A 24,839-nucleotide genomic window follows, 5' to 3' on the forward strand; every position below is an offset into this window, starting at 1 on the left:
TTGCTTGGCAGGTGTGAAATATTAATTGCCTCACATGGGAGCTTGGCTCACTGTCTGTCGCGTTTGACTGAAATATCATTCTCTGCTGCAAAATATAATTACTGGGGGTCTGGATTTTAAAAATAGCCTCTCGCCTGTCTGTTAATTAGGAGCCACGCTTTGCTACACAACGAGATATTTTGGTTAATTATAAAAGAGAAAAGGACAAATTTGTCACGTCTTTTGTTTTTGTTCCGCCGCGTCTCCCGGTGACAGCGGAGGGGAGCTGTGCTGGAACTGCTCAGCCGACAGCACCAGATGTCCCCCCAAAACGGGGAGGGGGCCAGGGCTGCTGGGGTCTCACAGCTGAGGGGGTGCTGCTGCCTCCCCTCACCGCAGAGCAGTTCGAACAAAGGGAGGAAAATTCAATCAAAAGGCAGAGCTTGGCTCAAATCCTCCCCACCATGTTCAAGGAGCCTCGTTCAAACCTCTGATTTATTCTAAATAAATGTTCCAAGAGCTGCAGCTCCAGCACCCAGCACAGATTCCTGCCCTTCCCCGGGCTGCCAGGGGTGGAAAAGTGGCACATCCTTCTCAAATCCAGGAATCCCAGCTTCTCCAGACCGCCCACACCGCTCTTCACACCCATCCCAGGTTCCTTTCCTAAAAAGAGAGAAACAAAAAATCCCTTTCGATGAGTTTGGGACCTCATGAAGGTGCTGACCAACATCCCCTCATTAATAATGCGTTAATGAACCTCCAGGAGATTAAGGATCGCTGGAGGTGCTGCATTCCTGCCAGGCAGCAGCAGAGGGAGAGGGAAGGGCCAGGACATCCCATGGAATTCCCAGTTCCTGGCTTGTGGCACCGTTCTGCTGAGGAAAATCCGCTTTTACACATTTAAGTTGTGGAAATAACCAGATAATGCCATGATTTTAGGGATGGGCAGTGCCATGAGGGCACAAGGAGGGTGAGGAGGAGCCCACAGTGGGAATTTAGGGAAAATCACCTATTTGTGGTGCCATGGATTCCCTCCTCTTCTCCCAAAAAAGTCCTGTGTGTATAAAAGATCAGCTGCTCTGCTTTAAAATGCACTGATAGACTGTTTCCTAATTATTTATGTAATTATCCAGCATTTCAAAGAATCCATGATAACAGCTCAAATTGATGTATTAAACAAGAATAATAATTATTCTAACAATATTGAGCGGCTGTTCTGTCAAATAATCATTTCATATAGATGAGGAAAGCGTTCAGAAATAGCACCATAATTCATGATGCTTCCAGATTAATGCTGCAAAAGTTCCACATCCTGTTCCTGAAGACAGGCAGAACTTTTGTATTAAATTAAATTTTAAATTTATTTTAAAAAATTAAATTAAATTAAAATGAAATATGTAGATATTATAATGTATTATTGTATCTATACACATTATATATACATATATGTGTATATATATTATATTTATATCTATTGTAAATATGTATCAATACACATTTACATAATGTAAATACCTATTAAATATGTCTTAAATATGTATTTAATATATGAAGATACCATAGATCAAACCTGGTAAGAAACAATACAAAGAGAGGGGGGAAAAAAACCCATTTTTTTTTTAGCCTGGAATAGTTTTGCAAGGATTTCACTGCTTCAGAGACTTCTGCAGGTAACAAAATAATCAGGAATAGAAAATGTTGTGTCTAAAACAACAGCCTGGAAGGCAACTTGAGGGCACTGGAAATAATAATAATAATAATAATAATAATAATAATAATAATAATAATAATAATAATAGTATAATAATAATAGTATGATAATAATAATATAATATTTAAAACACAGGAAAATCTCACTAAATGAACTGCAACAAATCTGCACTTCCCTTCTCCTGCTGATCCTTCAGGAGCACTCGGAAAAGTGGCACAAATTTTATAGCCTTGTGATGAAGATTAAAAAATAAAGCCCAGTAAAAAACTCCCTGTGAATTATTGCAAGTGTAGCTCATTATAATGGGAGAAATGAACCTTTATTTTCAGTAAGTGACACAGGAGGAGAAAAATGTTGGGATAATGATGCTCAGGCAGAACAATTATTTTTTCTGATAGAGGAGCATAAAGTTTATCACTTGGATTAGAACCCTGATGGGGGATTTTGTGTGCCCAGTTGGGAGATCAGTAAATCAGGAGGGTTCTGGGAGCAGGAACTGCTCAGAGCTGAGGTGCTGGGTGGGCTCTTGGTGCTCCCCAGGATGTCACAGCCTCACCCTCCCCTAAACCCCTGAATTCCTCACAGCCCCGACTCCTCTTTTCACAACAATCTGACACAAACAGCTCGGCTTGGACAAAAGCTCAGCATTTACAAGTCCCACCCTTGGCCGTGTCCAAGGGTGTGATGCTCTTGGTAATGATCAAAACCAGCTGCTGCAGCAGAGGGGGGAATTGGGGGGGTCTTTCTTGCAGGGAAAAGGACAACAAAAACCTGCCCAGGCCCGGTCTGGGTGGCCAGAGCCGTGCTGGGCTCTCCTTTCATCCTTCCCAAGGAGCAGGTGGGAAGAGCAGGGAGCTGTGGCACCCTCTGCTCCTGCTGTTTTCCCTGGCACTCCTCTCCCCGGCTCTGTTTTGGTGACACTTCCCCCATAACCCGTGGCAGCGCAAGAGTGACGTGACATAACTTTTATCAAGGGGAAATTTAAGGCTTAAGTGCCTTTAAAATGCTGGCATCAGTCACCAGGCTGTGCTCTCTCTCTCTGAATATTACACCCATTATATGTAATTCTTTCTCCTCTTAGAGAAATATTAGCATGTACTTTTCTCCTCGTCAGTCATTTCTTTTGACCTTTGCATCATCAGCCGCCTTCAAGAGGGTCACGTTTATTCTGATATCTGCGTCTCCAGAGCCTCAGTGAGCACCAGCACGGAGCCAGCTGGGAGCAGGATCCTTCTCTTGAACTGGGAATGTTCCCTCCAGGGAATCCCAGGGGTTTCAGGCTCGGGAGGGAGGCTCCTGTCACTCACCTGAGGAGAGCACGCTGGGAGCAGCCCATGGAGCTGCTAAAATACATTTTATCCCTTTTATTTCATGGGTTTCTTTCTGCTACAGCAGCAGCTGGTGCTGGCAGGGTCGTGGCTGCGCTCTGAGGGGCTCCCATCCCATCTGGAGCGGGGTCATCTCCAAAAATCAGCCTTTGCTGGTCCTCACAGCCCAGCTCCTGCACTGCAGAGCATCAGGGCAACTCAAATGGCCAATCCACAGCACCAAAAGCATCTCGGGGTGAGAACCATCCCGCTGAGTTCGTAAGTTCTCACTTAATTTTATCCTTCTTTTCCAAATGAGGCAAAAAAACCTTAAAACTCAGAAGCAGAAAAGTACAGAGCCTTGTTCCAGCCCCAGGGTGACACTCTGAGGAAAAGCTTTCAGATTTTAAAGCTTCTCCATTTAAAATCCTCAGCACCTACACATAGATCAGTGGTTTTATTTTGTTTTTGTTTTGTTTGCTGTGCAGCAAATGAGGATCTGAGCTCCCAGCTGGGCTGGGAGGCCAGGACATCGCAGATCATTATTCCAAACCCCTCGTCCTCGAGTCCATCACCGGCATCTCCGGAGCTGGAGAGACAGGGCTGACATCAGTGTCTGTGTGCCCGGGGTCAGGAGCACATTCGGGGCGTAAACAGGGAAAAGCTGAGCCAAACAAGGTCGGAAAGTGCTCTAAGAAAGCAAACTGATATAAACCCGATATAAATCCGGCGTCAATCCCCACCCAGTGCAAATCCCTGTGATCCCTCCAAAGCCTGGCCAGCGCTCCTCTCCTCCCCAGCTCACAGAGTCCACGGGAGCTGCTCCAGGAGCGGCGCATCCAGGGAAAAACAAACCCAGGGAAGCCACCAGATGGCAGCCGGAGCGGGGGAACGAGAGCATCCCGAGCACCTCCTGCATCTCCTGCATCCCGAGCACCTCCTGCATCCCGAGCACCTCCTGCATCCCGAGCACCTCCTGCATCTCCTGCATCCTGAGCACCTCCTGCATCTCCTGCATCCCGAGCACCTCCTGCATCTCCTGCATCCCGAGCACCTCCTGCATCTCCTGCATCCCGAGCACCTCCTGCATCTCCTGCATCCCGAGCACCTCCTGCATCTCCTGCATCCCGAGCACCTCCTGCATCTCCTGCATCCCGAGCACCTCCTGCATCTCCTGCATCCTCCTGAATCGCCGCATCTTCCGCATCCCTGCACCTCCCGCATCTCCCGCATCCCTCGCACCTCCTGCATCCCCCGCACCTCTCCTCGCACTGGCAGCACCCGGGGACAGCCGCAGGGCCGCTGTCCCATGGTGGGGAGCACGGACCGGGCATCACCCCCGGGGGACGGAGCGGTGCCCTGGGCACCCGGGAGCGGCAGCAAGAGAGCTCCGCTATCATAGACCGCGTGCATCAATTATCCCTGTAATTACCGCGCACGCACAAATTGCACTGTATTAATCACTATAGGATACTAATTGCTGTACCCACCCCCCCCAGCCCCCCCTCCGCTCCACACCCCCAGGTCCTGCTGCTGATTCCATCCCTCCCGTTTGCCGTGGGGATGCGCGAGGTTCTGGAAGGGCTCCCCAAACACCCGTAACGAGCCCACTGCGGGCTGCTGCTCCCCCAGAAATCCCTGTCCCTCCCTCCGGGGAGCCGGGGGCCGGAGCCGTTTGTTCTAATAAGGCTCTTTTGTGTGCTGCTCCCCTGGTTCGGGGGCCGTAATTGAGGCAACAGATGCTGGGGGAGAGAAGTTCCAGTCCGGGAGTTCTCATCCTGCTCATTACAGCCGCCGTGAGCGGCCACTTGCACCCCAAAGCTGCTGTTTAATGAGCCTCGCTCAGCAGCGAGCATCAATTAATCCTCAAGCACCTCGGCTCGGGCTTGATAAATGCAAAGCCAGTGAGTTAAAGGAAAAATAAGTGAAGAGCAAACCCTCCTGAAATCCCCCTCCACAGGGCAGCCGCAGCAATCCCGGGCTGGGATCCAGGTGGATCCATGTTATCCATGTATCCCACAGCCCATTCCCTGTCCCTGCCGTGTTTTGGGGGGTTTATCCCTCAAACACACGGCGAGGAGGAACTGAAAACCTTCCCGTCTGGAAACGGGAACCTGTGTAAATGTGCTCAGGAGCGAGAGGAGCAGCTGCGATCTGCCAAGGCAAGCGGAAAATTCGTGGGATTGTTTTATAAACACGCACAGGGCACACGGAGCCGGGCACACGCGTGGGCAGGGTCCCCTCCGGTCCTCGCAGGGCTGGAGCAGCGTTTGCCTGTGCTGGAAGGAGAGGATTTGCAGTGCCTCGCTTCTCAAATCCCCTCTGCCAAAGGTCGCTTTCATCCCCGGAGCAGTGAAAGGCAATTGAGGGGGACGTGAGCTGAGCTTTGAGCTGCAGGGGAGGTCACAAAGCACTTGAAAGTCTCCTTCCCTTCTAGGTCAGTGCTTTGCAGACAGGTCAGGGATCCACCTGCGTGTTTAACCCCTTTTTGAAGCGAGGAGCCCTCGTTTCCAGGGCTCAGCAGAGGTGGGAAAGCTCAGTGCACTTCAGAGCATGGCAGGAGCCCCACACCTGCGGTTTGCAGTGGATTTTTCTGCTCCAGAATCATCCTGCAGCTGAACTGAGCTCACGGAAGGTGCCACAGCTCACAGGGGTGGCTGTGGCAGTGTGACCCTGGTCAGGGTCCCTGCTGGAGGGCAGCAGCTTCAAAGCTGAGGTGGAGGTGCTGACAGCCACACACCTGCGAGCAGAGCGGGGCTGGCAGCTGCCAGACATTCCCAGAGGTGCTCCAGGGATCTTCTGGCATTCTTCACCCACCAGGCCTGAATGCATTTCCTGCTGTGGGTTATAAGAATTCGCTCTTACACTCTAATTTAATGAGGTGCCTTGAATGTGGATTTAATCACAGCATTAAGGTAACGGTCACTGCATTCGAACTGCATCTTTCCTGAGCAGACAGCTCTGCTGCATCCTTATTAATCCAGAAATCATCTCCATATTAATCACTCCACAGATTATTACTCTACCCATATCCATTACCGCGCTGCTAATCCTCCAGCTCTGCACTGGGGCATTGGCTCCCCACCAGCAGCTCCTCCATGGATGGAGGGAGGGAATTCTGCCTTCTTCCAGAGGAGCAGCCTTGGGATCTCCCCGCAGAGCTCCCCACGGCTCAGCTCCCGTCAAAAGGCACTCGGTTCATTAGTGGGTGTGTGTAAATGAGCTGTTTGTTTGTGACCTGCAATTAGCGCTGCGTTCCCTGCAGCCTCACCCTGCCGGCACACACCGAGCTCCAGCAGCTCCTGCTGCCACCGGGATACCGGGAATACTGGGAATTCCAGCCATGGGAATACTGGGAATTATTCCAGCCACGGGAATACTGGGAATTCCAGCCATGGGAATACAGGGAATTCCAGCCACGGGAATACTGGGAATTCCAGCCATGGGAATACCGGGAATTATTCCAGCCACGGGAATACTGGGAATTCCAGCCATGGGAATACCGGGAATTACAGCCATGGGAATACTGGGAATTACAGCCATGGGAATACTGGGAATTACAGCCACGGGAATACTGGGAATTCCAGCCATGGGAATACTGGGAATTACAGCCATGGGAATACTGGGAATTCCAGCCACGGGAATACTGGGAATTCCAGCTATGGGAATACCGGGAATTATTCCAGACATGGGAATACTGGGAATTCCAGCCATGGGAATACTGGGAATTCCAGCATCTCCAGAGGGTGACTGGCTTTCTAGAAACACTGATCTCCTTTATTCACCTGCAGCAGGTGAGGTGAAATCCATCCTTCAGCATGGCAAGGGCTGCTGGCCAGGGAGATCATTCCTCACTCCCAGTCCTTCTGGAAACATCCACCCATCCTCCTGCTCCAACCTGTGCAGGCAAACAGGCTGGACCACACACACAGCGAGCCTCGGAGTTTCCCAATCCTCCCAGGGTGGATTGGAGCATTTCTGCTCCTTGATCTGTTACTTTGGTGTGTTTGTTCCCTGTGACTTGCCTTGAGCCACATCCCTCCCAGGAAGGGAGCTGGCAGTGCTGACCCGGCCTTGTCAGAGGCTCAAATGCTATTTCAGCACATAAAAAATATGCATGAGGTCCGTGACCCAGGCCACAAACCCCTGTACAGCCCCAGGCGATGCCTTTGTGGGGAGCTCAGAGAAATCGCAGGTTCCCGCTGCAAAAATCAAATGAACGTCAAAAGAATCCTTCCAAAGGCGTTCAGGAGCGTCTCTCCCCCTGAGATTGTCCCCCCACTTCCCTTTGTGAGGGCTGAACGCTGCAAAAAAAGAGGAACTTTTAAGCATTCCCATCTTCTCCTCAAAGCTCAGCCTAATTGAGTGCGAACAAAAGAGAAAACGCTTTCTCCTCTGCAGGCAGGCGGCGGCTGGAGCGGAATGACAATTCCATCCATGGGAGACAGCCAGCCCCGGTGTGGAACAGCAACCTCGGCAGCCCTGGGCTCACCCCGCAGCTCTGCCACCCCCAGCACCTCAGCACGAGGGGTTTGTGTGTCCAGAGCTGGATCTGGCAGCCCTGGACATGTCCTGGACAGCCACTGTCACCTCAGCACGAGGGGTTTGTGTGTCCAGAGCAGCCCTGGCCGTGTCCTGGTGGTCCTGGACAGTCACTGTCACCTCAGCACGAGGGGTTTGTGTGTCCAGAGCCGGCTCTGGTCATGTCCTGGACAGCCACTGTCACCTCAGCACGAGGGGTTTGTGTGTCCAGAGCCAGCTCTGGTCATGTCCTGGTGGTCCTGGACAGTCACTGTCACCTCAGCACGAGGGGTTTGTGTGTCCAGAGCCAGCTCTGGTCATGTCCTGGTGGTCCTGGACAGTCACTGTCACCTCAGCACGAGGGGTTTGTGTGTCCAGAGCAGCCCTGGCCATGTCCTGGTGGTCCTGGACAGTCACTGTCACCTCAGCACGAGGGGTTTGTGTGTCCAGAGCTGGCTCTGGCAGCCCTGGACATGTCCTGGACAGTCACTGTCACCTCAACACGAGGGGTTTTTGTCCAGAGCTGGCTCTGGCAGCCCTGCCCAGCATCCCAGGGAGTCCCAGCCATCTCCCACCGCTCCAGCCTGAGGGGTCTGTGTGTCCAGCCCTTCACCCAGCAGGATGAAGGGATGGATTCATCCCTGGTGTTCCTGCAGTGCCGAGGCTCTCAAAATGGAATTCAATCTCCCAACACCCTGGCCCAGGTGCCCAGAGCAGCTGTGGCTGCCCCTGCATCCCTGGCAGTGCCCAAGGCCAGGCTGGATGGGGCTGGAGCAGCCTGGGACAGGGGAAGGGGTCCCTGCCATGGCTGGGGTGGATTTTGAGATCATTTGAGATCATTTGAGATAATTTCCAACCCAGCTCATCCTCTGACATTATTCCTGGGGCTCAGCCCACAGCCAAGGCCATTCCCAGGAGCAATAAAGACGAGCAGGCATCATAAAACTCCAGTAATCAAACGTGAAAAGAACAGCCCAATTCATTAATAGCCAGACAAGCTGATAGAGACATTCTTAATTATCAAATATTAGCATGGAGTTCATTTTTACCTGAGTTGTTTAAGCCTGACCATCCTCCTTCCCTTTTCCTACACGTGTTGCCCCAGGGCAGCATCGAACATTTGTAATTAGATTCCTTCACTGGAGTTAATTATGAAGTGACAATAAAGCCTGAGTCGTTCCCATTTTCCTAAGTATTATTTGGGAGTAAAAATAAACCCTTTGTTTTGGCATCGATATTTGTAATTTTAACATGAACCTCGGGGTGTACTCTTGATCCAAACAGATACAGACATGTTCATGTTGGATTATGCTGTACATCTATTTTATATGGTGTTTTTATACTTTCACATTATTTTATATCCACTTGCCTGCACAGACCTGTCAATATTCTGGAGCACAGACAAGATTTCTCTTCGGGATGATCTCTAAATTAATTAATGACTTTTCATCACGTTCAGACTCGGACAACACCGATATTTTGCAGGTTCCAGGCTGACCTGGCACCCGGGGTAATGTGTTCTATGTTTTATTATTATTACTTTTAAATTTTAGTTAAATTATCATTTTTATAGCCCCAGCTGGCGAGGGGTCCCAAATGTCCCCTGGAAAGAGTCTGGAGTTGAGAGGAGGGGATTTAATGTGGATTTTAGTGAACTGCTCCATTTTAAGCAGTGAAGTGCCCAATAACACAGAATTAAATTTCCATTACAAATGAATTGGCCACTTAAATATTTGCAGACCCTGCATAAATAAAAAGCAGGAGATTTTTGTGGCCATTATTGCCAGTCTGAGATCACTGTCTGATTCCATACAATTCTATGTCACCCTCCAGCTAAGCACTCGCAGAAGGGAAAAGATGCTGAAATTTAAAGAGATCAAAATTAATGCCACGACTGGATTTGATAATTGGAAGTGTCACCTCCATTAGCTCACCCTGATAACCAGGCTGGAAAAGCCAGCACCAGGACGTCCAAAATCTGCTGCACAATCTGCAGAGTGACAGTGATTAAACAACAGGACCATCCCACACGTTCAGGAGTGAAATAAAAGCTGGCCAAGGGGATGCAGGGGGTGGCAGGGACAAAGTGGGCGATGAGGGGAAACCCCAGGGTGTTTTGCTGCTGTTTCAGTGTTGGGACCCCCAAACTTCCCATGGAAGATCCAAACCTGCTCTTCCTCTGACTCTTTCCATGCTGTGTCCTTGGCCCTTCACTCCTCTGCGCTGGGTGTGGGGATGATGAAGGGATCCAAGCCATCTGCATTTTATATAACCTTTATTAAGCATCACTTGACCTTGTCAGTGCCAATAAAGGCCTGTGAAGTGCATGCCAGATAAAATGTAATTTTTAATTGAGTATCCTTATTACATCTATTAACAAGGTGCAGATGAATACAAATGACCCCACGGTCGATGCTGTCGATTCATGTTGGAATTTCTTTCTCCTTTGCTGAAGCTGAAGGAGTCAATAACCTCCCAAAGGGGAGTGAAGATTTTCCTGGCAGCTGCTGTCCTGCCTCCAGGGTCTGTCCTGCAGCGCAGTGGCCGTGGGTAAACCAGTACAGGAACAGCATCTCTAAAGGTAAAACACTTCCAGGAAAGCTCTGGAAACAGTGGTTTAGTTCCTATTTAATTATTTAAGTCTAGTCTTACCCAAAGTGCAGGTGAAAAACAAGAGTCTGAATTATTCCCTAATTCACAAATCATGTGAAAGCTCCACTCCACGTTGGGTGGTCACGGCACTGGAATGGCTCCAGGCTCCCAGCCCAGAGCCCGTGGGATCCGTCTGGGGAAGTTAAAATCTGCTGGTTTCAAGTGGGAGACAGCAGGACGTGGCCAAACCGCCCCCCTGAGGTCTGTGTCAAGCTTTGGTCTCAGTTTGAGAGAAATAAGCTGGAATGACCTGCCTGAGGAGCAGAGTGCTGCTCTGACTTGATGGATTTGCATTCCCTTCAAACGGGAGCAGCTTCCCATCTCCCCATTAGCCCTACACTAAAACCAGGGAATTCAGTCAAATGTCCATAAAAAACACATCCCAGGGCAGCACTGAACTCCCTGCTGTGACCCACAGCATGCCTTCCCCTTCTGGAGTAGATTTATCCTTTTTAGTACCTAATTTGGAGAGGAGAAAAAAAACCCAAACCCTCGAGATCCCCCAGAAAAAGCAGTGAGACCTCTTGTTCCGCATCCACATGTTCCTTCTTTGATGCTTCCTTAAGGGTCTCCATTTTTCTGTCACTTATCATCATCCAGAGTAATTTTGGGCTGTTAGAGAAAGTTCATTGCTGTAATTGCGACCATATTGGTCATTAAAGTTGACAGACAGCTGCTGGAGAAGTCGCTCGCTGGTTCCTGCGACTCAGCGTTTGCTGAGACGCTGCCTTGGATTTATGAAATGGAAACAAAAGTGTTTCACCTCAAGGACTGAGCATTTCAGAGAGGGGGAAACATGAGCTCACCCAGGTCTTTTATTTACAAACAGGGTTCGCTGCTCCTGCTCCAGCTGGAGTGGGAATAACTGGGATTTCATGCAGTGCCTAAAGCTGCTGCTGCCTGTGAGTGTTGGGGATCCCATCCCAGTTTCAGCATGCAGGGGTTATTTCCAGATATCCCATCCCTGGAAGTGCCCAAGGGCAGGTTGGGCAGGTTTGGAGGAACCTGGGATAGAGAAAGGTGTCCCTGCCCACGGCAGGGGGTGGAATGGGATGAGCTTTAAGGTCCTTTCAAACCCAAAGCAGTCTGGGATTTCCACTCCGTTTTTGCTGCTGGGATTCGGTAAATAAATGTTCCTCACACAGCATAAATAAATGCCACACAGCACATACTGGAAAATAAGGAGCCACTCAGGAGGGCTTTTTTAACCAGTAAACTTTATTTATATATAACAACAGTACAAAGTGAGTCCTTGGCTTGCAAAATAGGAGTGTTTCATATTTACAATAGGTACACAATAATATATTAGAATAATAACAAAACCCCCTTTTATTTCCTTGGAACATTTTTAAATACTTAAACTTTCTTACATTTGTTTTTCTTTTCCACAACACTTGTAAAAACAACAAAAAACAGACAATCATCTTAAAAAAAAATATAATACAGAACTCCAGTGTGTCAAGTATATCGGGGAGGGGAGGAGCCAGAGAACGATACGGTGGGATGGGCACAGATACAAATCAATTCCTGTTCCTGCCAATACACAAATCCCCTAAAACTGGTGGGGGTTGGTCTGTAAGGAGAAGGGGAAGAAGAAATCAGAATCTGTTCCATGGCTGATACCTCTACATTCTGTGATGTTTTTGGGGGGGACTCCAGAAGTTTTAGTACCTGTACATTCCCTTCCCTTGCTGCTTCTCCTCACGGCCCCCAGCAAAAACTCAGCAGTAAGAGAAGGACATTTTTACTGCATCTTCTGAAGCCGTGAAACAACGTGGCAAAATCAGCTCTTTTCCCTCCCCACGGCTCCTCTTGCACCTTTGTGTGCCCTCCTCGGGATGGAAACGCCGGCTGGAGAAGCTGTTGCATAAACTCCCGAGTTTATTTGAAAGAGAGGTATTAAAAATCCCAGAGGAAAGGCCATACAGGAGATCCCGTGTTTGATTTGGCAGCCTCGGGAGGCCCGGGGAGTTTGGGATATTTGGGATATTGTCCGTGCAATTGGATGGACCCTGCGGGCCTTCGGAGCGTGTTCCTCAGCGCTGCAGAAAGGTCAATTTTTTCAGGATTATATTCCACGGTTACAGAGGAAGGGGAGGGATGGGAAACACGGGGACAAAGTGGGGTCTGAAAGAACAACACAGAGACACCGCCATGCTCTCAGCACAGCCACAACACCCGCGGGTGCCACCTCAGCACGGCGGGCACACAGCCGGGAGGGACTGGAGTGGCTTTTCCAGCACGGGGCAATCGAGCTTTGCCACCCCACACTGCCCCACCCCTCCACCTCCCCACCCAGCATGGTGCCAGCACCCAGCAGAGCACCCCGGGGTGCAGGGCACACACCACAGACCCCCAGCTTTCTTCCAGCAGCCAGGAAGGCACCAGGCACCACCCTCAGCTGTTGCATGGCCTGCCCAGAACAGGAGCAGCACCCGAATTTGGGGATTTTCAGGGTGAAGAGGCTTTGCACAAAGCCTTTCAGACAGCCAGAACTGGTCCAAAGGCTCCCATCCTCTTCCCCTGCAAAGCCAAACTGACCAAACTGCACTGAAATGGCACATTTGGGGTTGCTCAGCTCAGCGGATCCCCAGCGGTGCCCTCGCGGCACACACGGGCACCTCTTACTCAAATTGTTCCCCACCGAATGTCTCATCAATAAAACCAAACCATCCTGCCCATGCAGGTGGCCTCAGAGCTGTCCCCAGTGCTCTGCCCTCAGCCTCTGACCCACTGGTCTCTGGTTTGGGTCCAGGCTGGGTGTTTTCACTGAGGATGGGACTGTGCTCCGAGCTCTTCCTTGCGCACAACTCCGTACAATGTCACGGCTCCCTGCACTATTGTCCTGCAATTCCTGGGACAAACGTGGCTCTGGAATAGATGGCTGAAGCTCTGTGGCATTTTAATGCATCTTTGATGTCAGTTATTTACCCTCCTCGGAACATTTTTTCTTCTCTCCAGGGCACAGTCACACGTGAGCTCTCCCTGATGGCCCAGCTTATTCAAGTCAGTCTATTTTAATTTCATTTAGTTTGGGGAGCTGAGTCCCTGTGACAGGTGAGCTCTGACAGCGCAGGAAACTGGATGGAGAACAGCCAGTGACAGGAGAACGTGGCTGGGCTGCTGCCAGGGAAGGGGCTCGAGGCTCTGGAGCAGCACAGGGACCGTGCCAGGAGCTGCTCTGCCCTGTGCCAACCTGGCCTTCCTCACCCCTGCTGGCTCCTGGACACCTGTGGGGATGAGACCTTGCTTGGAGGCTGTGCCCAGTGGAGCAGGGGATGCTCTGACCCTTTTTCCACGCAGACCTAAACACTAAGACCCCCACAAGGAGCTCGGGGCCAGCAGCGTGTGGAATGCAACCCCAGAGCCTTAAACCCTCTCGCCTTTGCCCTCCACGTGCCCACCCAAACTCTTTTCCTACACTGGGACATTTTTTGTGGAGTCAGTGGAAGGCAGGAGGGGACACCGACATGGGGAGGGCCACCAGGATTTTAAGACAGAGTGTGGAAGGCACTGCTGTGATGAAGGTCTCTGCTGGCACCGCCCCAGCACGTCACAGCCCCGAGCCCTGCAGGGAGGCACTGCTGTCCCCACGGCCATCCTTCAGGGGAAAACCTGAAATTCCACACCTGGAATGCTGCTGGGATGCAGCGAGGCCACGGCAGCAGTTTTGTTTCTCAGTGCTGTCCCCACGGTGGGTCCTCACTCAGCTGCAGACAGTATATCCAGGGTTTCCATGGATATCTGTGCTGGATTTCACAGGGTTTCCAGCGCTTTGGCCGTGCTGATCCTTCCTGCCTCCCTTTAAATCCATCCTTTATGGCAAAGCGTGGACCACTCACCGTCCACGCCCTCCAAGCTTCGGTGGCTGCAGCTCCTCAGCGGGGCTGACACGGGGCCGGCCTTGCCTGCGAGCTCCACTCTCCTATGTGGGGTTTTAATAAAGGCTTTCAAGGTGGAGAAGCGTTTGATTAGCACCTCGCTCCCCCTCGGAGTGGGTGCTTTGATAGCTCATGAGCAGAAGATTAAACGGAATTATTCAAGCGGTGACACCAGGCAGAGAGATTCCGGAAAGTGACGTCTCCCACTTTGATGTCGGAATACCTGAAACGGAGTGAACTGGAGACTCCAAACACCGAGCGGCCTTGCAGGAGGAAGAGGGCAATGAGAGGGACGTGAAATCGTTTCATCTAAGGCAAGTGCCCCCTCCTGACCAAACCTCGAGTCCAGTTTGCAGTGAGTGCAAAGAAAATGCCATTTTGAGATCTGAAGCTTCCTCTTCCCACAGGAGGAATGGAAATGTCGGATGCAAACAGGGCAAGAGATTCCCAGCACTTTGCCCCGGGGGATATGTTGCTTCAATCCATATAATTGCCTGTAAAGATCCATAATTAATGTCAACCACCATGAGAAGATACTTGGCAATGTATTTCTAGGCCACCCCTCTGGCCAGGACTGTGCTGCTCCCTCTGCCATCCTCCTAAAGCTTTTCCAGATGATGGAAGAGGTGTTTTTGCTGTTTCCTTCAGAATTCAGTCAGAAGTGTAAGAACTAACCAGTTTGAAAAGTGCTCCTGCTGCTTCCCCTTTTTTCTCTCTGCTCAAATCGTCTCATAGCACAGAAGATCAACTCAGTTGTCCCCTTGTCTCCTTAATGTTCTCCTAGAGAATCCAGGGGGTGCGTGGGGACCTCCACTTCTGCTGAGAAAATACAGGGGAGTGGGGAATGACAAAACCTTGGCTTGGGGGTGCTCCTGGCCAGAGGGGAGAGAGCAGGAGGTGGAAAGCAGGATTAAAAGGGCTACACAAAAGAGATGCAGAGAGGAGCACCACGAGGGCTGTCGGGCAGGGACACCGTCACCAGGCCCAGGTGATGCACAGCCAGGCCTTTGCTTTGGGCTGCACTGGTGTTTTGTGGGTCCTGCAGAGATAACTCCCCTGACTGATATTTGGAAGTATTTGGAAATCGTTCAGGAAATTTTGGAGTGCTCTCTTGGAGTTTCAGAGTACCATGAGAACTTGGTAAACCCAAACCAACGATCACAGCTAGAACAGATCTGGAAATCCTGAGCTGTGTGATGGATCACTGTCAACAGCAGGAACAGAACCAGCAAAAAAACTGCTGGACTTCAAAGCCTGACCCTCTGCCATGTCCTGTGGTACCTGCAGCAGAGAGCAGGCCAGGCTGGGGACTGCTCCAATGACATTCCTGGAGCTGAGCTCCACAGTGCCTGACTTTTAGTAGGACTTTTGCACATTTTTTGCAGTAGAAATGAGGTTCACTGTGCAGAAGCAGCATCCCTGGGAAGGGAACTCTTGGGTAACAGGCAGTACAAACACTGCTCTGCCATTCAGTCTCTGTTTCTGCCACTCTCCCCCTGCCTCAGTAAATCCAGTCCTCAGGCTGCTGTAAATGTCAAGAACTTATTGCACAAGGTTGATTATTATCATCACTATTTTCTGCTTTTCAGAGAGACTCACAGAAGTGGATTACCAAAAGAAAGTGGACTTGGCATGGCTTTTACTGAATGGTAATTAAACCAAGTTTCCTGAGTATTTCTCTACATGCTTCTCCCCTCCCCTGGTGCTGGACTGAAGGACAGAGAAAGGCAGCAGCTCTCTGGGAGCCCTGCTGGGCTCCTCCAGGCAGGAATGGTGGAGGAGGGGGGATTGAGATGGAAATGGATTTTCCTTCAACACACACTGGCTGCAAAGGAAGGTCCCAGTCTGGTGTGACACTGCCTGGGCAGACACCAGGAATTATTTTGCTGCCATTGCCAAGCTCCTGCAGCCAACACTTGTACTTCCATTAGGCCTCCTCTCCCTGCCCTCCCCACTGCAGCCTGCACACGTATCAATATTTACTACAGAGAGAAATATTTACAGCATTCCTTCCCCTCCTGGCACTCTACAAAGGGACACACATAAGCTTTGGTGTCTTTGAAAGAAATAACACTCACAAACATTTGCCTGTCACCGGCCACAGGAACGTGTGCTGTGGGGGCCAGCAAGGAACTGAAGAGAACAACGAGACGCCAACACAGAGATACGACAGCAGAGCTGGCTGGCCCGGGGGTGCTGGTTAAGGTTTGCTCTTGCCTGGAGTGCGGATTTCTCTCCCTTTCCCAGTGGAAATGCAAGTCCTGGCCCTGGGTGAGGCGGCAGACGCTGGCAGAGACACCCAAAGGGAGCCTGTGCCAAAGGACTCCGCACATCCAGCAGAAAAGCAGCAAAAATCTGCTCTCCCAACATCCAGGCTTTTCAAGTATTGTCACCGTAAACATCAGGGTCGGGCGGGTTTTGCTGCGAGACATCGGAGGCATGGCTGGAGACCCCAAAACCAACCCTGGAGGTGTCGGCCCAGCTCTGCCTTGGCTCACGTGGCACCTGCAGGAACCGGCAGTGGACACTGGATGGATCACTGCTGGATCACCACAGCCATGATGGACACTGCTGGATCACCACAGCCATGATGGACACTGCTGGATCTCCACAGCCATGATGGACACTGCTGGACACTGCTGGATCTCCACAGCCATGATGGACACTGCTGGATCTCCACAGCCATGATGGACACTGCTGGACACTGCTGGATCTCCACAGCCATGATGGACACTGCTGGATCTCCACAACCATGATGGACACTGCTGGACACTGCTGGATCACCACAGCCATGATGGACACTGCTGGATCTCCACAGCCATGATGGACACTGCTGGACACTGCTGGATCTCCACAGCCATGATGGACACTGCTGGATCACCACAGCCATGATGGACACTGCTGGATCTCCACAGCCATGATGGACACTGCTGGATCACCACAGCCATGATGGACACTGCTGGATCTCCACAACCATGATGGACACTGCTGGACACTGCTGGATCACCACAGCCATGATGGACACTGCTGGATCACCACAGCTGTGATGGACACTGCTGGACACTGCTGGATCACCACAGCCATGATGGACATTGCTGGACAGTGCTGGATCACCACAGCCATGATGGACATTGCTGGACAGTGCTGGATCACCACAGCCATGATGGACATTGCTGGACAGTGCTGGATCACCACAGCCATGATGGACACTGCTGGATCACCACAGCCGTGATGGACACTGCTGGATCACCACAGCCGTGATGGACACTGCTGGACACTGCTGGATCACCACAACCATGATGGACACTGCTGGACACTGCTGGATCACCACAGCCGTGATGGACAGTGCTGGATCACCACAGCCGTGATGGACACTGCTGGACAGTGCTGGATCACCACAGCCGTGATGGACAGTGCTGGATCACCACAGCTGTGATGGACACTGCTGGACAGTGCTGGATCACCACAGCCATGATGGACAAGCTGGACACTGCTGGATCACCGGCAGCCAGTGAGGTGGGATGAGGGTGCAAAAGGGAAAAGCAACAAAATTCAGATCTTTCCTCATTAGACAGTAAATGGGATTTTAAAAAAAATATATATATTGACACTATATAAATACATGGGTAAAGCTGGACTTCAAGACAGGTTGGATGATCTGATGGTTTTGCAATTCCAGTAAAGTTCCTCCTAGTGCCTCTAAGTTACTCAGCCACTGGACTATTTTGGGGCAAAACTGCTATTTCTCTTGTGTAAAAAGGTGTGGTGCAAAGTTGTGCTCGTATTTGTTGAAAGAACCCAAAGCGAAGACATTTTGGTTTTCCAGACGTTCCAATTGGCGTGAGAGTCCATTCGCAGAATGCCTGAGCCGTGTCCTCGGAAGGCTCTCGGGGACAGGATTCAGAGCTGATCCTTCTTGCCAGGATTATCTCTATGGCCTCTGTGGTTTTTGCTCTATTTATTTTTTTTTTCATTTTTCTTCCTTTTTATATTTTTTTTTTTTTAAAAAAACCCCTTTAAATAAAGTTTTATTTTCTAATATACATTAAACAATTTTCATGCAAAGCAGCAGTTGTGGAGACATCCAGACTTTCCAGGTTCCTTCTTTCCATGTACGCTCGAAAAAATGATCCACCTTGCTTGGACTTTGAGATGATTCATCTTCTTCCCTTCCTGCCCCTTCAAACTGGATCCTGTATGATTTTTGAACACGGCCAGTCCTTGGGCCAAGCTCTGCTCTCTCCAGAAGAGCCTTGGGGGGTGTGTCCAGTGCTTTCCTTGCTTGTTCTCCCTCCAAATTCCCGAGAGTCCATGCGATCCTCTGCCCTTTGCTGTCCGTGACCTTTCTTCAGCTCTCGAAGGACATGGCCCCAATGAGTTGCTCTACTTTGTAAGCCAAGCGCTGCCTCCGAGCCTGCTCATCCTGCTCCAGGGCTCCGATCAGCTGGGGCACAAAACAGGAAAAGGGGGAGAAAAAAGAATCAGAGAGAGAAATCAGTGTGAGAGAGGGGGTGGGAGAGGTGGGTGGACAGCGAGATATGAGCAGCTCCAAGTGGGGAGGTGTGAAATCCCAATAAATAGCAAAGCAACTTGGCTGTCATTGGTTTGTTGGACCCCTCGATACCCACCCAACAAAACCCACTCTGGTGCCACATTTCTTGTCTCGTTTAGCAGGAAAGTGATGAGATTTTTCAACCCTAATGGGAAAATAGCCGTGGCATTGTATCACAAATGGCTACACGCAGTTCAATGACAAAACCCTTCCGTTTCATGGACATAATTACAAAATCGGTTCTTCTTGCAGCGAAATGAAGGGGTGGAACAGATGGCGAGAACTTGGTTTCAAGTGATGCATTCATTAAAGGAGCTCAGGCTGCCAGGAAGCCTTTGCAAACGGGAGCCTGTGCCACCGCGACAGGGATTTGGACCATGCTGCTCCCAAAGGACACTGAGGTTTCTGGGGAGATTTGATGGGTCATGAATATTTTCCACTGCACTGGGTGCATGCCAGAGCTGAGGTATCCAGGTGCTCCCACAATGTTTTAGCTCTCAGTCCTCCTGGGGAGGATGCTACAAGTGAGGCCAAACCCAAACCCCTCTGTGCGTGAAGAGAACAGCAGGGCAGGAGTGGAGCCAGCTCCGGTCAGGCTGCATCCAGGGAAGGGAGGGTGAGGAGCTCTGGGAGGCAGCAGAGGGATCCCAACACAACCCAGCACCACATCTGCGCTCCCACGCACATGCCATGGGGCCCTATCGCCCCAGGGGACACCATGGGCCAGGGGACACCATGACCTGGGGGACACCATCACTCCAGGGGACACCATCACTCCAGGGGACACCATGGCCTGGGGGACACCATCACTCCAGGGGACATCATCACTCCAGGGGACACCATCACTCCAGGGGACACCATCACTCCAGGGGACACCATGGCCTGGGGGACACCATCACTCCAGGGGACACCATCACTCCAGGGGACACCATGGCCCAGGGGACACCATGGCCCAGGGGACACTGCTGCCCACACCCACCTCCTCGCTGTACTTGCTGACGTAGGAGTAGATCTCGTTGAGTGCACTCAGCATGTTGAACTCCACGGCGTGCAGGCGCGACTGCTCGGCGAGGTAGGCGTTCATGTCCTGGTCGCTGATGGCCGGGAGCTTGGCGATGTCCGCGTAATACCTGCAGGAACCAGGAGTCAGGGGAAAAATGAGAGACAGGAATGCTCCAAATGTCCCAGTTCCCCCTGGGATTTAAGCTGAGCTCTGCAGGGATAAGAACATAATTTTGCTTTGTGCTTTCATCCAGTAAAATAGAATTCTGGGCTGTAATGAGCTGAAAACAAGAGCAGCAATGCTTGGTGGGGCTGAGAACCACCCTGCAGCATCACTGATAGTCCTTGTGCTTCCCTTCCACTCAGGGTGCTTTGTCCTGAGGTCCATGGGGTTTTAGGCAGGACCAGAGCACCCTGCACCCCCTCTCCCACGTGCTGCCCTCACCTCTCCACCCAGCTCTTGTAGCTGGGGATGTCCTTGGCGTACAGCAGCTTGTTGGAGGGGGAGTCCTTGCCCAGGCGGTGCTCCGAGGTGGAGCAGGAATCCATGAAGGTCTGGGCCACCACGGAGAGGCAGGCGTCCGTGATGCTGCCCTTGTGGATGTCAAACACGAACTGAGGGTTTTTGATCACGTTCACCCAGAAGCGGAGGGGGAGGCTGGGAGGGAAAGAAAGAAACAAAATGAAATGAGAAGATAAAGGCAAGGAAAGGGCACCTGCTGTGGATGGTGCTCCCAGGCAGAACACGAACAGTGGGAAGAATAAGAAAAGAATTTAGAAGGGAGCTGGGCCAAGGCCAGTTAGCCCAGTGCTGCCCAGATGGCTGCTGATGGATCCTGCCATGCTGGGCAGCCGCTTCAGGCTCGGATCCCACATGGAACAGGGGAGGAGGGCAGGGCTGGGCAGTCTGGGGGTACTGGGGGAGCACCTGCAGGAGGAGCCCATTGGGAGGAGCTGACTAGAGCAGGGCTGCGGTGTGGGCTGAGCCGGGGCAGCCCCGGCGCTGATCAGCGCTGCCCGGCCGTGCCGCGCTCCGGCACTGCCAGCCGGCAGCAGGAATCACAGGCTTTGTCCCCAAATCCCAGGGCCTTTGCAATCAAAGGGGAATTATTATTCCTTTTTTTCTTCGGCTGTATAGCAGGATCAAAAAAGCAGCTGCTGCTTTCTATTACCTTTCAAGTCGCAGCTCTCTCTGTCTCCCCAGCTCGATGAAGGCTGCAGCCTTAACTCTTGCAGTGCTGCAGGAGAGCAGCTCAGCCCTAGCCACCCCAACTCCCAAACTTCCACTTGCTTTGACCCGCTCCAGGGGCCACAATGTCCATCCATGTCACCAAAATTCCCTTTCTGGAAATGCTGCAGCTCAGCTGAGATAGGGAGAAGGAGGGCCCAGGCCTGGTGGGGCCTGGTGGCTCTGGCAGACCAAACTCTGGTGGTCATTGTTTTCTTTTTTCTCATAATTTCCTCTGATTCTACAGTTTTTATCCAAATAACTCCCTCTTCTTAGGCTTTAAATGAATTGTTTTGAGCTTCCCACTGCCTTAGCAGGGAACCAGCTTTTGCAGCCATGATGATTAGAGGCCTTTTAAACCACGAGGGACTCAGGGGAAAATACAAGGTCTTTAAGGGAACAACCATTTGTTGTGCTTTTTTCTCTTCCTTGCAGAGGTAAATTTCCAACCCACGGAGGTTTTAATCCTAAAATAGCAGCAGAGGCAGAGATGTGAGAGCTCCCAGGGTTTGGAGAGGCTGGGCCTGGCTGCAGCCCATGCCTGGGGCATGCAGAGCTGGCTCCTTCTCCCTGTGCCACCTCCTGCTGATGCCCAAATGCTCCAGGTGCTTCCCAAAGTTCTGGGAAAGGTGCAGCCACTGGCTGAGCTCTCCCCTGCCAGCCAGTGCTGGCATTTGTGGCACAGCAGGGCTGGGCAGGCAGCACAGGGCAGGCACTGCAGCCTTACTTCCCACTCCTTCCAAAGTCCAAAAGCCTGAGGGCAGCGTCCAGCTCCCATCCTGGGCAGAGGACTCTGAGATAGCCAGGCTATCCCCCTCTTCCCTTCAATATTTCAGGATTTTATGATCCTGTGAACACCACAGTGGCAGCCCAGCCCAGGCTCACACCCCATGGGCAGCACAGCTTTGTGTCCCTCACCCACTTCAGCACTTGGCTGTTCCCAGCCCTTCCCTAAACAATTCCCCACATCTTTTTTATTCCACCCAGAATCACTGAACACCGGGGGCTGGCTCCCATTACCAGTTGCTCTTCCAGGTGTGGCGGACGTCGGTGTCGTGGATGCCGTGCTTGTCCGCCTGCTCGTCCAGGAAGTCGAACATGTACTTGATGGCGAGGGGCAGGGCGCTGCCGCGGTGCACCGTGCTGAACAGCGTCTCAAACAGGTCATCCACGAACTTCTGCAGCGTGCCCTGACAGCAGGATGGCAAATCAGACAACTCCTAACGTTTCCTTAATGTCCTTTTATTCAAGGGTTTGATCAGGGTGGGGGGAGTTGAAGTTTTCTCTTGAAAAGGCTCTGTTTCACCCAGGGTTTGAGAATTTCTGGGTGAGGCCTTATGGGCTTCAAGCAACAAAAAGGAGATTCCGAAAGCCAGAAGATGCAGAGGGGATAAATGAACATTAACAAACTTCACCCCCTGGTGTGATCAGAGACACCTGCTCTGGGAAATGATTGATAAGAGAACCAAAGCATGAGGACCAAATTAGCACTGAAAGGATCAATAGCCAATAGGAAATCAAATACTGAGAATTGTGTAATTTAGAAGCAGTGAATGTGAATTTCTTTGGAGGTTTTATGTATAAATATGTGAAAAATGGGGTAAAAATCCCATATGTGATAGAATGATTTTCACTGCACAACCCAGGCATGTGTGGATGAAATAATTTCTATTGCACATCGTGGCCAGAATAAATACCTAATTCTCTAATATTGAAAAGATGTTGTTGGAGAGTTTCTGGTTTTCCTGCAGTTTTGGTGACAGGAGCAGCAACCCAGGGGGTGAGGGGAGGGACAGGCACTCCCCTGGCCAAGCAGCAGTGGCAGGAAGGGACACCAGATGTTACCAACCCCAAAAAGTGCCACCACAGATCCCATGGGAATAACCAAGGTCGGGGTCTTTTCAAACGCTGCTGGAAGATCCCAGGGGAAAGCTCCAGCCTGCAGCTACTCACTCATTTACTCTTTGTTTCTAACCTGAAACAGTTTTTTTTGCTTTCCAAAGCACAGCTGTGTTAACCACACTGATGAGCACATGGGGAAAGGCAGGAAAGCCGTGTCTGGTCGAGGAAATGGGTAAATATTTCCAGGCACTGCTGCATTCACCAATTTGTGTTTTAACACCGTGCGAAAAAAAAAGGAGAATTGCAGATATTGCCTTGAGCGTGAGGAAATCTGGGCTGTGCTTCTTTTGTTGCTCCAGGACTCTCCCAATCACAAAACCCAAATCCCAAACCCCAAATCCCAAAACCCAGCCAGCCTTGGAGCTGAGCATCACAGGGGCTGCACAGAACCGCTCGATGAGCCTCACCGTGCACTCCCCCCGTGAATTCAGCCCAAGTTACCTTTGTAGCCAGGAGCCTGGTCAGGTAGATCTCAGACACCATCTTGCTGCCCCGGTCTCCTTCCTTCTGGTCGCCGTGGTCGTGGTTCTTGACCAGGTGCCAGACCTTGACGCCGCTCTCCAGGTCGGGGGTGATCATGGGCGCGCGGGAGCGGAGGCTGTCGGGGCTCCCGGTGTAGCGGAACGTGGAGTCTGAGCCAGGGGAGAGAGCCTGCTCACAGCAAAACCCCTCTGCACCTCCCTCAGTGCCCTCACCTCGTCTGATAATGCCCAAATTGTTGGCACTGGGTTGTTTTGTTGGTTTTTTTTTTTTTTTTGGTGGGGAAATGAACTGGAAAACCACCATGTTTTCGTTTTGCTCGTGTTCTTGTTCTGCACAGTCAAAATTTGGTGTTTGCCAAAAATCTGTCTTGGTCTCCATTCAACAAAAAAACTCTGAATTGAGCTTTTTTTCCCCTCCCATATATGGCCTTTCCTGCCCCATTCCCAGCTTTTCCTGGTGTGAACTCCTCATACAGATCCACACAGAAATCCTCCCTGAGTCACAGCTCACTCCCCCACTCACAGCCACACTAACCCCGGGCACCCACTCCTGCAGAAGCAGAGCCCTGATTTCAGGATTTTGTAAATAATGAGGAGCTGCCCAGCAGAGCCAGCACCAAGGGCAGGAGAAGCTGCTGAGCTCATCCTTGAGGAGAGCCATGAGGACTTGGCTGAGCATCAACAGCAGAGCCTGAGGCCTCCTGCACCCTGGGCCATCCCTGGGCCGAGCTCCAGCCTCCTGCTGTCCCTGCAGGGAAAAGGGAGCTCAAAGAGCACCAGACAACTCTCCCTTAATTGCTCAGAAACCATGGGGGGATGTGGCACGTTTATTTATATATTTCACTTCCCAAAAAATGTCCCTCTCTGGATCCCCAGCGTCTCCAGGCCGAGACACGAGGCTGAGGAGCCCAAACGGGCCTTGCTGGATTTTTCCTCCTGCTACATTTCTTTGTTCTCTGGGAATCTCGTGCATTTTCTCAAGTTTAGCCTTCAATTCACTGCTCACCCTCCTCATCAGGAGTGTGGGGATCGATCGTAAATCAGCTGAGGGAAATACTCAAGTCATTACCAAAGTAGCTGGATTTTCATCCCTGATTAAGGCTTAGATAAATGAGTGCTCCAACTGATATAATTAAGGAGACAGACAGGGGGACAGCTCAGGAAGCATGCAGTAATTCTATTTTTAAACATATCTCTGTACTGATATATAACAGGGGAAGTAAATAAGTATCTAATTTAAATTCTGCCGGCACAATTAGAAATATTAATCTTAGAGCAATGATGGCTCATATTGGTGCTTTGCAAAAGCTTTTCCAGCTGACAGAGATCAATGAGCACTGAGGGCTCGGCTTGTGAGACCCAGCCTTGGCTTTTCCATCCCTGGGCTATGGGATATGTTGGACTTCTGTGGGCCTACACCTGGCAGGGAGAAATGCCCTTTTCTCCTGGTTTTTACCTCAAGACTCCCCTGGTTTTGGCTCCTCAGAACACTTACTGGAGCTAAAAACCAACATTATTTTGGGAGCTATAAACAAGAGGAGGAGATGGGTTTGTCAGGAGACTTTTTGCTGGTAAAACACTCTGTGAAATGAACGATAATGAAAGATCAGCACTCGAGAGAT

At 51.0% G+C, this 24,839-nt stretch overlaps 1 protein-coding gene across 4 annotated transcripts in view; it reads right to left on the minus strand.

Moving 5' to 3' along the window:
- Positions 1–11,367: 11,367 nt before the first annotated feature.
- PLXNA2 (plexin A2) overlaps positions 11,368–24,839 on the minus strand; it is a 153,047-nt gene continuing 139,575 nt past the window's right edge. For 3 of the 4 annotated variants that reach the window (XM_088067281.1, XM_005529292.3, XM_014258174.2), the window contains exons 28-32: positions 23,177–23,367; positions 21,854–22,023; positions 20,051–20,263; positions 19,583–19,733; positions 11,368–18,495 (exon numbers count right to left, since the gene is read on the minus strand). In XM_088067281.1, the coding sequence (XP_087923407.1) occupies positions 18,400–18,495; positions 19,583–19,733; positions 20,051–20,263; positions 21,854–22,023; positions 23,177–23,367 (821 nt within the window). In that variant the 3' untranslated portion in view covers positions 11,368–18,399. The remainder of the gene's footprint in view (positions 18,496–19,582; positions 19,734–20,050; positions 20,264–21,853; positions 22,024–23,176; positions 23,368–24,839) is intronic. The other variant, XR_015774563.1, reaches the window with a different exon arrangement.

This window comes from Pseudopodoces humilis, chromosome 26 (genome assembly GCF_049639895.1).
Source record: "Pseudopodoces humilis isolate 2021_Gansu_Grassland_sample_001 chromosome 26, ASM4963989v1, whole genome shotgun sequence".
NCBI lineage: Eukaryota > Metazoa > Chordata > Aves > Passeriformes > Paridae > Pseudopodoces > Pseudopodoces humilis.